At 44.7% G+C, this 14,073-nt stretch overlaps 1 protein-coding gene across 1 annotated transcript in view; it reads right to left on the reverse strand.

Moving 5' to 3' along the window:
• The window catches only part of LOC144180223 (uncharacterized), a 47,905-nt gene that overhangs the window by 9,395 nt on the left and 24,437 nt on the right, over window positions 1–14,073 (reverse strand). Inside the window, exons 6-7 of the mRNA XM_077708603.1 lie at window positions 10,100–10,257; window positions 8,682–8,761 (exon numbers count right to left, since the gene is read on the reverse strand). Coding sequence (XP_077564729.1) covers window positions 8,682–8,761; window positions 10,100–10,257 — 238 coding nt within the window. The remainder of the gene's footprint in view (window positions 1–8,681; window positions 8,762–10,099; window positions 10,258–14,073) is intronic.

Here is a 14,073-nt window from a genome sequence, read left to right on the forward strand (position 1 = left end):
GCCGTCACGCGAGCGGTTTGTAGACACTCAGAGCATAGTCTAGAAAGACGTAGTTGAGGCTTCGAGTGACTCGTGCGCACTTGGAGCTATAGCGTCTAACTGAAGTTTGAAGATTTTTCTTTACGTTACTAACGTACCCAGTTACTCTAATGTGAATAGTTGTATATAAACTTTTCGTTTTCCTTCTTTCAAATACAAACGCCTCGAGTTCGTCAATTCGGCCGCCCTCTCCGAGAACTTCAACACCATCGCCGTGCGAGCCTCCTGCCAAATCAACCGGAGCCAGGTCGCTTGGGTTCCTGATCGGCACCGGACTTCGGGGAAACGAACACATCAATCTTTACTCTCAGGTTTTATGAAAGCGCTCTTCTCTGCCCTTCAGGCTCGTCATCCGTGGTCATTAAAGGGACACTGAAGTGAATTCACCAATGACCCTTAATCACTAAAGACCCTAATGACCTAATAATTTTGAATGTTAATGCAAGAAGCCTACTCAATAGATTTCCTAGCTTTGCCTCCCTAGTGTCAATGTTTTCCTCCACACATAGTAGGTGTTACTGAATCTTGGGTTCATGAAGGCGTTTATGACTACGAGATAACTCCACCCGGGTAAGTCCTAGTTCGCAATGATCGACAGACTGGCAAAGGGGGAGGGGGCTTTGCTCTTTTGGTCGGACTTGAAGATCTCTGTTTTGCCTGTGACTGTAGATGTTGTATCGATATGAGGCAAGCTTTACTTAAACAAGCATCAGCTCATGGTTGGTGTCTGCTACCGCCCACCAGGCATCTCTGTCGATCTAATACGCAATCTTAATAGTTATATTTGTACCCACAATATCGATTCATCTAATATCTCTATGGGAGATTTCAATGTACGCGAAATCCATTGGCCTTCTCTGACACCGTGCGTTACGAAACCTGGCGTCGGCCGAGAACTAATAAATTTTTCACTGCCGCATAACTTGGTGCAGTTGGTTAATGATGCCACCCGACTGGGCGCATTTCTCGACCTAATGTTTGTAAGTTCTGACATTGCTGAAGCAGGATTTTTATGTCAAACTAGCGAAGGTATGTCGAATCATAAGGGGGTAATCGTGACGCGGTCCTATCCTGTGCTCAAACCCTTGTATTCGTTCACAATGTTCCCGGAGGCGCATCAAGAATCTGAGGCGCACCAAGAATCCTGATAAACCCGATAGTGTTAACAAGTTCCCGAAAGCTAAAAAACAACTTGCCGCAATCGTGGCCTCTGCAAATGATTTCTTTCTTTGGCATACACTTACACCCTCTACAAAAACGTAATCCTCGTAAATTCTGGACAGCAGCTCTGCCTAGTAGCTGGTCTCACTCGTCATTCTTGATTAACGGTGATACCCTTAACGGTGACCACAGAATCTCCAATTGGTTAAATACTTACTTCCACACTGTATTTTCCGTTGATAATCATGTTACCCCTGCCTCTAACTGTCCTTCCGATATCGGCGCCATTTCAGATCTAACTATCAGTCATGCGGTTGTTTTGAATCTTATTCTGAACCTACACGCAAAACAAGGCAATGGCCCTGATGGGATTTCAAATTATTTTTTAATTAGCCATGCGTTACGGAAATCTCGTTACCTTGCCATCATATTTCAGAAGCCTTTGTCTTCGGGTTTTCTTTTCCGATGGCTGGAAATTGGCTAAGGTGCGGAAGGTTTATAAGTCTGCTGATAAGCAGACTCAGCGAACTATCGTCCCATCTCGCTGACATCCGGCAAATAGTTGGAGCACATTATTTATAAACATGCAATCGACTTTCTTCAGCTAATAATGTTTTATCCAACCTGCAGCATGGTTTCCGAAGGGGATTCCGCACTTTAACTCAGCTAACAGAATTTACCGACCACATTTCTTCAAGTCTTGATTCCGGTAATAAGGTCGACGTAATATTCATCGACTTCTCAAAAGCTTTCGACGCTGTTCCTCACTCTTAGTTGCTTAATAAACTCGGCGAGATCCCAAAAAATTCCAGTGTAGTAGATGTAACTGCCAATTTTCTGTTCAATCGCTCCCAGTACGTTAGCTTGCACTCGGGCAAATCCCCTTTAGTTAAAGTCACATCAGAGGTACAACAAGGGTCAGCCCTTGGTCCTTGTTGTTTCTGGTCTTTATTAATAGCTTGTCACAATACATTCCCTGTAAACTACGCATCTGCGCCGATGGCTGTGTTTTGTACAACCCCATTACCTCCGTTTCAGATGACCACCTTCTTAATGACTCGTTGAGTGCCTTTTGCACTTGCTGTGATACATGGGAGATGAATATCAATTTCCGTAAAACAGTCTCAATGACCGTCAGCACCAGAACGCAGACTTCCGTTTCCAACTACTCTTTCAATGGCTTAATGCTCCGAAGGGTTTCAGATTATATGTTGGTGTGATTTTTACTACTGACCTCTCCTGCTCTACACATACCAATTCAGTCTGCACCAAATCTCTTATTAAAAAACTTGGTCACCAAAGACGCATTCCCAGAACATCCCCACAGAAAACTAAAATACAAATGTACAAAACAGTATTTCGTCCGGTTCATTACTATGTCTCCATCATTTGTTGTCCGTATAAATAAAAGGAGAATTCAAACAAATTGAATTCGTCCAACAAAAGCAATCCATTTCATTTATCGCCGCTATGAACGTACTTTTTCGCCTACATCCCCCTTCCAACTTTAAACCTTGCCTCTTTTCTACGCGACGCGATATCGATGCGCTTAAATTCTTGCGCGGTATCGTACACTCAATTAACCTCTTTTCCGATAACAGCTATCTTACGTATGCTATTCCAACCATAACTCGAAATAATCATGTCCTAAACCTTACCCCATTTCAGGCACATCCCAATTTATTCAAATTTAGTGTTTTTCTAAGAACGACAGAACAGTGGAATTTACTGCCGGGTCAGATTAGGACCACATCGATAAATCAATGTCAGCTGTTTCTTGAAAGTCGTCTTTAATCAATCGTTCTTTGCTTTGTTGTGTTGGTATGAGCGCCCGTTCCTCCAGTGCGCACTCATTGGCTGTATAACGATGCTTCTATGTGCATTGGCGTCTACAGGATCGGGTTTTTGTTCTGAATGGAATTGCAATGTGTGAATGGTTGTACATTGTATTTTTTGTTCCCAGAAATGATGCACTTCCACTCGATGCTCTGTATTTCACCCACTCCTGCTCTAACACTTAAAGGGCTGCAGTTTGTACAAATAAAATAATAAATAAATGAATAAATATAAATAAATAAATTTATCGAGCTGTTGGTTTTGCTCTCAGTTCGTGGAATGGCTCGAAAAAACACACTTTGCATGGTTTATCCGGGCGATAGGGAGGTACGTATTTATTTTATAAAGGCTGAAATGAAAAACAACTTATCATGCCTAGTTTGTGGCAGCCGCACCAAATAACAGTACAAGGTGCTACATGAATACAAGGTGCTACGTGTTAAACGATATCTAAGATTAGAATTCAAACCTGTTTCGTTTTCGGTTCTGTGAAACAACGTGCTTGGCATCCGAAGTTATCGCTGGATAAGCATTCTCGATATCTTAGTACAGGCCATACCGCGCTTCTGCCATGCTGTCGACTGTACAGTTCGCTAGATATTCCCTTTACCCCCATTTTTGGAGCTTGGCTGGCTCCTGTCTGTACCGTAAGAGGTGTGCTCACACCTGGCAAAGGGTCTGCTAAATCAGGAGCGTTCACGCAAGGAGTCCTTGCTTATGGCAACACCACGCCAACCAGAACTCGTCACTAACCTGCGCGTCAGTGTCAGTCTGCTCGCGTTAGGCAAACTCGCTCGTGGAGCGATAAACGTCACAGCGCAAAAATTCTGAATTAAGTGTAGAAAACATTGCCCAAACACAAATAAATCAACTTGAAATACGTGCGTCATCGGAAATTCGAACTCCCGAATAGCAAAACAATGCACCTGGTAATGCAGATCACTTGGCCATAAGTTCACATAGCCATTTTACATTTTGGTTTAGTTTGAGCAATCCATGAAACTTAGAAGCCTATTTCTTGAATAGCGCTCTTGCACTAAGGGTCCCCCAAAATTTCGCAAATATCTCGTCTCAGCGACTGCCTTCGTTAGTCGAAAAAGCATTCGCAGAAGGGTGGCCGTGCTGCTGACCGCTGCGCTAGTTCAACCCCCGCAAAAGGTGCCTCCCACACCTTGGGTTTACGGTGCACCCGAAAACGTTTCGTTAACTTTTGTTTCCTTGTGCCGCTATTAACTTCCCTGATTCTTCTCCCCCATTCATTTGTCATCAGATTTTATGCAGGCGTACCAGTCAACGAAGCGTCGCATGTGCGTTTCTGTAGAGCGACTTGGACTTAGACCTTGATACAGTCTACAAACAAACAAACTAAAGGCACATTCTTTCTGGCACAAACGTGGCTTGGCTTAGTTTCAACTAAGCGAACCAATATAGACAAACCGCCGGCGGCCGGCCGACTAAACGCTGGACCGACTGATTCTCTCGGAGGGTCGCCGAGCCGCCCAGTAGCGCAGTCAAGCCAAGCCATCTTGTTTTGACGGCATACGAAACGCCACAGGAAATCGGCAAGAAGGATGCAGATAGGAGACCAGCATTTACGAATTATTTTTCAACTGAATAAAGTCACGTAAACGCAGCGAGAGTAGCCGAAATATGGCCAGGCGCCTCCAGACTACAATTTGCGTTAGTCATCCCGCAATTTTTATAAATCACTTCAGTGTCGCTGCAAAATGTGATAAACACTAGATCGCAAAGTTAGCACGAAAAGCTGGCCTTGAAGTATAAATTTAGCAAATTTTGTCAAACCAAATATGAAAATTTCCCCTGAAGTATCAAATGCAATGCTTTTTATTTGATATAACAGCCCAAGGGCAGTCTTTTACGTAACGCATGAAGTATGGCTATCACGCCAAAAAACAATCGTGGATCTACATGTTCAGCGTAACATGTTCGCAATAATCTCTTTGTGTGCAAAGTGGTTTTACGAAAAAGAGCGAACTCTTTTAATTGCTTTATAGGTGGTTAAGAAGCCGCTCGCAATTGCTTTTAATATTTATGTTGGCATAATGCATTGCGTAGTGTGACAAAGGGCTCAGTTTTTGCAGCCTGGCCGACAACCCGCCTACTTTGATGCGTTCAGTAGTGCAGGGCAGAAAAACAATATCCAAGTTATTTTGAAGAGTGAACAATATTTCCAGGTGCGACATCTGGATATAAAAATGCGCCGGTGCGAGAAGTTTTTTTACCAAAAAACTAAAAGCGTTACAAAAAAACTAGATAGACTGGGCAAGATTTTACTTAGGTCCAAAGCGCCGGGATTGGTGCTTTAAAATACCAAAGTTTTAAGGACACCTTCTACCTTATACAGTAAAATCTCGTTGATTCGGATCTCACGGGACCGGGAAAAATGTCCGAATTATCCGAATGCCGAATTAATGAATGAACAGGAAAAACAACATTAAAATCACGTTGGAGAAGCATACCTTTATTTGCTGAAGTATTTTGTAATAGTCGTCTGCTTTTTCGCGCAGATTCCGCAGACAATTTTTCTTAACTCTTCCATGTGGCCAACAGCATTCAAACTGTCGGAACTGCTCAGGCAAACGTCCTCCAATATCAAAAGCGCCTCCGAGACTTCTCGTGAGGTGCGATGAGGTCGCGGCTGCACCTCCTCGCATGACTCCTCATCAGAATCGTGGTCTTCCTGGGCGCCCGTGACATCATTAATAATCTCTTCAACGGTCAGGAGACCAGCATTTGTCCGAATTAAGCGGTGCAATGCCGAATTCTAACGAATTAACGAAGGTTTGGTCCCATAGACTAACATGCGCTTTGGCCGGGACTAATTGAGCCGTCCGAATTATCTGGATTTCCGAATTAACCAGCTTTTACTGTATAGTAATCGTATTTTCGCAGTGTACGGTGACCTACCTTTAGCCCTTGCGTATTAAATGTATTACAATAATATGAAAGTTGAAAGTCGAAATTTTGTGGCTGCAACATGTACAGGAACGACTAGCACAGTTGTCGAGGAGAAGGGTCAATTATGCACTCCCAACTTGAAAATTTCCTTATTAATGAAAAGAAATGCCGGTAAAGGGAAGTGCGATTTCAACAATGCCCACCCTAAACTATAACAAGCAGAGATATAAAATTTTGGAAGGGTATTGTTATCCTGGCATTGGTGCTGAATATGGCGGAATTTTTAAAATTGCAATGCCCGCACAGATGCATAATTATTTGTGCTTACAAGTGTTACCCATTGAAATTCCAACACTTCAACCTTAGGAATCTATACAAGTCAAGCGGTAAGACGGAGAATCAAGATCTTTAAATATGTCTTATTTCGCCCTACTCGTACGCGAAGCTGTTTCCCTTTGGTGCTAGCGAGTGCTAAGGCGGTTCACTTTGTGAGAGATGTGATGGCCTGCTGGCAAAACGATTCGGGCCATCCAGTCAGAGAACTTTCAAGGAAAAGCTAGGAAATCCATCTAGTCCGCAACAAGCAAGAGACGAAGCGAGAGATGACGCGACAGAAGAAAACCCTCAGTGCCGGAGAGGAGAAAGCGTGGCGCGAACCCCGCCGCGCCGCTACTCGAGAACGAATGCGGCGACTTTGCTCTTATCCCGAATATACCGCTGGTAAAGCGGCGCCAAACGTGAGCGTGCTGTAGAAGATCTGGAGTTACGAAATCGCGTACATAGTACATAATTAATGGCCGAGTGTTGGTTGCTCTTTGGATGGCTAACGACGACATCCCGGAGAAAACTTGACCCAGTCTCGAAGCATAACCACGGAGCAAACTTGGCCGAGTCTTCAAGTATAACCACGAATAAAGTGAGGCGAACCAGGCGAAATGTACATAAGAAGAACTTGCTGCTGGGAGAGTTTGTGTGAACTTTGCGACATGAATTCAGCGGTAAAAATGGGCGAACACAAGAAAGAGGACAGGACAGGCGCTATTGAACAACTGGTTATATTGCCATGAGGTGCAACGATACATATAGGAAAAGGAAGGCGAAAGACGCGGATATGAGCTGGGCGCAGAACTTCACTAAACAACTTAGGAACCTAAGGGAGGGCGGTATCAAACCATCTCATTACACAGGCATACAGAGATATAGAGGTGTCCCTGACTCTATCACCTCCGTTTTTCGTTATGTGATAAGTTTTCAAAAGTCGTCGGGCTGTTTGGTCCCGGCTTCTGCCTAGAATTTTGGCCTGTCGAAACATCGACTCACACACCTTGCTTTTTTGCAGGAAGATGAAATATGGCGCTCTATCAACAGTCTTTAAATGTTGCGCATGCTGTCTGAAGCTGTCATGAATGCAGCGGCCGGTTCACTCGATGTGCCACCTGCCGCGTTTCAACGAAATGTCATACCCGACTTCTTTGGCGCACCGCACATACGGATTGGCATGCTTCTTTGAGCCTCTCGTTTTTCTTGCCCGCTTGGTTGTGCGTGCGCAGACCTCCTTCTTTCTTTTCCTGTATATATCGTTGCACGTCATGGCAATAAAAGCAGTTGTTAGTTTGCGTTTGTCCTGTTTTCTTTCTTTTCTTAGTCCAATTTTGGCGCTAAAACCATTTCGCACGAATAAGGTTTGTGGGGCACCCAGCTCAATATTTGTGCAGTCTTCGCGCCACCACTACGGGGCTGCCCCATTTCTTTTAAGTGCAGAGCACATTAGGGCCTCGCCTTGTCTTCGTAGCTCGCTCGCTGGACCCAACCAGAGCCCCACAGCGTACTGTGGTAGCAGTTCGCCGTCGTAGAGGAGTCCCGCAGAGGCTTCGAAATCCAAGCAGGTTATATAGCCATTATTGTTCGCAACTCGTGAACCGCTGGCGCTTGTCGTACATCTCCCTGTTGTTTAGCGCGAAGAATACTGCGGGTACATTTGAGGCAAAATATGCGTAATTAACCAGCAGCGCCCGCGTTCATTTAGTTAGGAACGCTCGTTGGGTGGGTTTTCACAATAGTAAGAGAAAAAAGTGGCAGTGCAATGCCGGAACGTGCGGGAGAGAAAGCAAGAACAAAAAAAAAAAAAAACAGAACTCCCGCTGGCGCAGTTTCAGGCGGGGGGAGCGCGAGCACTGCGAAGGCGGGAAATTTGAATTGCATTAGACAAACATCCATTACATTCATCAGGAGAGGCGCGAGACAGGGCGGCGGAGATCGTGATGGGTGGTAGAAGGGAGCTGATAACGGCGCTACAGCCAATTATGTCGAATCAGTGCTCTGCATTTCCGACTTCTTTTACATTCAGTAGAACGGCTTTAATTGTTTTTCTTTTTTTTTGGCGTCTGTGTGACTAAGAGTTGAAAGAGCGTGGGAACACGGCTTTACAACGGAGTCGGGAATGCCAGTTCAAATGCCAAAACTGTAATTTCGTGGTTGCTACGCTCTTGTGAATATTTTTAATAATTCTGCAATTCTGCTGCTCAGAAATGGAATTGATTTTATTACAACGCACATCATTATAATGATTATGGCGCTAGCTTAGATAGGTCTTGTAAATTTATAATTTTTTACTCCATTACTAGTCGCGGGACTTGCAGTGTACAACTGATAGCTATATATTATACCACCAAAATGCTTTCAGCCGCCCTTTCAGATTCATACGTCACTTAGCGATCCGTGCTCACCGTTATCCGGGACAGCGGTTTCCCAGCGTAGCTCATCTCGAACACAATAAAATGTCGAGTCTCAATACACTGGTTGCTGCCTGCAGAAAAACGCAGGAAGGCATGACATGATGCTACACATGCCATGCTCTGTTCCACTGACACAAAGTTGGGAACCGTGCATTTTGTGTTCAGCCCGGCTTCACTGGTGCTGGTTCCTTGTGAAGAACTATTCACGATTTATACAAAAACCATTGCTCATGGAATAGTCGCGTAATCTTGAAGACGCTCGGTACAACCCAAATGACCGCGGTAGCTTTTGAAAAATACAGGAGTTTGTGCCTACGACTTCGTTCCCAAATCCACAAAAATGTTTTAAAACATGGCCGCGCAATAAAATATCTTCAAGATTTTGTAAAATTTTGATAGGTCCGTAGATTAATTCATTGATTTTTTGTAAGGTTTAAGGCGCCGACGCTACACAGGTGATGAGCCGCGCCATAGTGGAAGGCTCCAGATTAATTTTGGCCACCTGGGGATCTTTAAGGCGGCCGAAATCTTGAACACACGGGCGTTTTTTTATTCCGTCTCCATCAGAAAAGCGGCCGCCGTGCCGGGAATCGAACACACGTCCTCATGCTCTGCAGCACAACGCCATAGCCACTGAGTCGCAGCGGCGGGTTTTCAAAAGGTCTATGTGCACGTCCTTGGTTTGGGCGCATGTGTAAGTTTGCGTAGTATGCTTCAGAGATTCTACCTTACAGCATCAGCATAAACTCGGTAGTTGAAGTGCGGGTGTGGGTTTTTGATGTCCTATTATGTTTTCGGAGAAGCAGAAAATGTGACACTGGCACCGAGGTCTGAGGTCCAACCGCAAGGGACGATAAGAAGTGCATGGAGCGAAAACGTGCTATAGCTTCTCAAGGCCACTTCTAAAAACGTCGCATCACCCCGTTCCAATATTACGCAAATTCAACTCTTCCCCTTCAACCATCTTTCGTGTCATCTATCCCGCCTCCACTTAACAATATATTCCCTCGGAAGCAAAGGTCTGGGTCGACCTGATAGCACTGTGGAATTCTGTAACCATTGTACATAATAACAGTGCCCTACAGATAATAACGTTTGCTTGTAGTCCAACTAAATCACCGAAGATTGAGGAGCGGAATAATGAGAAAAAAGTATGACGATCAGCTCGACGAGATGTAGCGTACCCACAAAAAAGCTAATTCCTGTAAAAGTAGTTTTACGAAAAAGAAGACCGCTATGGTGGAGCTTTCAGTCTGAATCGAAGGACGTGCAGACCGACAGACAGAACAAAATTTTCGCTTTTAGAAAGTCCGAGAAAAACAATGCGATATAATAATGCTGGGAGGATGAGGACGGGCCGCACAATTATCACTGAATCGACTATGAGAGAGCGAGTTCGAAGGTCTTACCTTTCCATCGTTGAAAAGCCGCCAGCAATTCCACAGCGGGTCCTCCCGCGCCAGATGCTTCGGAACTCATGCTGTCGGCCAGGGATTCGGTGGAACCGACGCCACTCGGGTCGTTGCGGAGCAGCCATTCCGGGAAGAGGTCGAACACGCAAGCTATCCTGTGACAGACAGTGCAAATGGCGTGCGTAGTGTTCCTGAGACCGTTTTCCCGCCATGCTGAAAGAAGCTCCCATCCTGAGATGCCCATCACTTTTTAGCATCAGACAGTTAATACAGGATAAAGTTGAATGCAGTCCAGTAAACGGCAGAGCTTAATGCTCGAAACCAATCCGAACGGGCCAAACATATTGAAGGTTGCCTTCAGAGAAAGCGCACGACTCTTTAAAAAAACTTTGTAACACTTTTTTTAGCTTTTTTTTCAAAAAGTTGTGCTTGCATCATGTTGTCAACCAAGAGATCCAGTCCTTAGATATGGTGGTTTTAAAGCACCTCAGCTCAAAATTACTGATATATGCCCATTAGAGAACTGAGAAACTTCCTCAAAAGGTAATGTTCTCTTTCTCAGCCTTAACGTTTTTCGACCGTTCGAATTACGTCATTACAACAGCGAGGGGGAGCCACAAAAGCGAAGCAGAAATACAAGCCGTATCTGCTTCGACTAGCAAAATCCCGTAATGCCCCTTCGTGCTGGCCGTAACTATTCCTTTTGCGGTACAGTTACCGCCGGTACAACATTAAGTAACCGCACGAAAATAATTGGCCTAAGGCTAGATATTAAGCCTAAAGTGTCTAAACAAGTTAAAAGTGGCGCTCAGAGACAGGGTTGGCCTCGTTAAAAGAAAAATTGCTCTCATTTGTTAAAAGAACGTACAGACGAAGTCATGACGGATGCGTCAATTTCACTGCACTCAGTTTCTGGGGATTTGAGTCTGCACGAACATGCGGAATATTGCACGTAAATGTAATCCAGGAGCAGAAGAAGTGGCGAAGCATCTTAACGTTTTTGCTATGCCTGTTGACCGTCGCAAAGGCCTTCCCACAGTTGCACGCGCAGCGGCGAAATTGCGTGCTTTAGGTACATTCTTTGTAAATTTGTGCGTAGAAACACGTCTCTGTGAGTCCCAGCAAGTTTGTTCTATCTAAATTGTGTGGCGGTGTTTTTTGCGCATCGTACTCAACCGACTTCCAAGTAGATGAGCGTATAGCAGGGAAACCAACTGTACGATGCCTTGATATTTGCAGATCTGGCTGTCTCGCATTGCTTGTTTGCAGATCTGGCTGTCTCGCATTGCTTGTGTGTTTTGCAGTGAAGGGTACTAAATGGAAACCGTGTGTAATAGTAGAGACGGCGTCGACGATAGGGATGTTAAGAAGTACAACAAAGAAACGCAGGAGATGTTTGTGGGTTTGCACCTGACGGACGTCTGGCTGTGCAGCTAACTGCACCGTTGGGCACTTGGAGCACTGTTATAACGCAGTGAACGAACCAGCGACCTTTTCAGCTGGCAGTGGCTCTGGCTGGTGCTGCTTCAGCATCGTCTGTAAACAAAAGGACCTAAAAAGGAGCTTCCGAGTTTCTGCAAAAGGGCTGATCTCTGAATAGATATTAACATTTAGCGCGAGAAGTGCAGGCGTTCCTGCAGAAGGACACCTTGCGCAATTGTCCTGCTCCAGAATGCGTCTCACGCAAAAGCGGGCGAGTTGGCAGGGAAGCGGTTGGGGCGAAATGTCCCTTTCTCAGATTTCGTTAGGTAATGAGCGCGAAATATCTATCAAGGGGCTGCTTAACGACGCATGGAATTTCGTGCCGCTTCATTTGCCTACAGAATGGGAAATACGATCAACAAAGAAGTACAAAAATATAGGCGCATAGCCTAAAATGCAAGCTTCATTGCCTTGTTCCTGGATTTAGAAGCTCCGCGGATGTTCGTCTTTTGAGGATGCTTGAGAATATAAACTACAACTATACCGAATGTCTTCTCAAAGAAAACACGCTGCATATTTATTAGGCGCACCTTTTAACGCCCTTGTGCCGCCAAGCGACTTTCGCCCAACAGGATGCCTAACGTCAAACGCACTACTTTTATTTTCAGAGTTTTAATCTATGTTCGGGGAAAAAATCCGAACACACCTAATATATTATTGGTCACCACAGAAGTGGTAGCGTGGGGCCTGTGTTAAAATAGCTGGTCTCGCTCTCTGCATTGCGCCGTTTCTGTTCACCTGTGTCGGTGTACGTGAGGCAATAAACCTCGCCAATCTATCTTCGCTTACTTGTCACTCCACTTCAACCTGGTTTTTTCGCGCACGCGCATTGGGCAGCGCCGGATTAGTTCTCTGCGCATGCGGGGCCGGCAGACTTTACTATGAAGAAGATGGTCAAGGTATGAAGAACATGATTAATCTTGACACTATTCCAGCGGTGCCAAACATAAGCAGTGTCCCTGTCATTTCTGTGTTAACACTTCACCCTTTGTTTTCAATGTTCAGCTTGTTCTTCTAAACTAAATATGCACCAACTAGCCCAGCAACAAACTCTCTTGTATTACAAGAGAAATAAAACAGATGAATTCGTGCCGACAAATGCGGTCAGCTGGGTTAAACCAGCCAGCCTTGGACAACCACGGGTGGTCTTATTAAAACAATGTGAGATTAATACTATTCAACAATGAATGCTATGAAATCGGAAAGGATACCGCTATAGAAATTTCCGTCGAGTTTTTGTTGTCTCCTTTGGCCTGAATATTGCACGCAGTACCTTTACTGTAAAGGTTTCTTTTTAAGTTTGTATAGAGCGTGTGTTCTGGAGGTAAGCATTTTCACTGTTTTGGACACACACTGTGTTAAAATGTTATGTAGGAATAAGATGACTTACTACCTTTCAGCTTTCTCCGCTTTTACTGCAATTGTGAGCCACCCGGAAAAGCGAGACACACTGGGAATATTTTCATCTTGAAATATGCGAACAGTCAATTTTTTATAGAAAAGTTGCGGCCTTAAAGGAGCCATAAAGAGAAAACACAAGTTTTGTTCACTCAAAACATTGTCTCATTAGAATCATACTGACACTTCTTTTGTCGTAAACTTCGATCAAATAAGTTATATAATCAGGAAAAAAGGGAATGGCCATGAGACCCGCTCGCTCATTTCCCGCAACAGAACCTATGACGTCCTACCAGCCAGCTCTGCGATTGGCGGCGGCTGCCAAAAGAAAACGCAAATTAGGCAGAGCTTATAAGCTTGCCGAACAAGCTATTGGCGCTTAACTTTAGGGCATATTCTTTTTAAAGCAGGAAGAATGGTGGGACCAAGAGTGAACGTTACGAAATAACAAGTAAATGTAGAAGAACCGATGCGCACTGCTGTTGCTACTGCGCGCACTATGCTTGGTTTAGCTGCACAGGACTGCGGCGCTTTGGGGAAGTCTCGGCCGACACTGGCCGATTGACGCAAGTAACGGTCTTACATTACCCAATTTGTCGAGGGAGCGCTATGTTTCGTAAAACGATCATTTTCTGCCGGACCAAGAACAAGCCGGGTTCAAATACGGCCAAAAACAAACCGGATAGAGAAAACGGCTTGCCATGGTATGGTGGCGCCATCCAGGTTCACTAAAGGTAAACAAGGCTTGCCAATTGGCTGCAGAGCGGTCGGTTCCGCTGATTTCATTGCAGACCACGAATACACACGATTTAGTGGAAAAATTAGAATTTTAAATTAAATTGATTATTTCTCAGTGAATAAAACATCGTTTACATTAGGATAAGCGCCGGGGACACTATAAAACACGAATTGTTTCGAATAAAACAAACTTGTATTTTGTCTTTGTGGCTCCTTTAAAGCAGGAAGCAATGAACGTTTTGCTATAATAATGTCCCCGAGCCCGGAAGAAACAAAACAGGGAAGATTATACGTGTCGCTTCAGCATCACCGCGCGTTCAGTGAAAGCATATGCCTGGGCGGGTACGTTGAGG

The sequence above is a fragment of the Haemaphysalis longicornis genome, unplaced genomic scaffold, assembly GCF_048455015.1.
Source record: "Haemaphysalis longicornis isolate Haplotype H1 unplaced genomic scaffold, Haemaphysalis longicornis Haplotype H1 scaffold_4, whole genome shotgun sequence".
NCBI classification, from domain to species: domain Eukaryota; kingdom Metazoa; phylum Arthropoda; class Arachnida; order Ixodida; family Ixodidae; genus Haemaphysalis; species Haemaphysalis longicornis.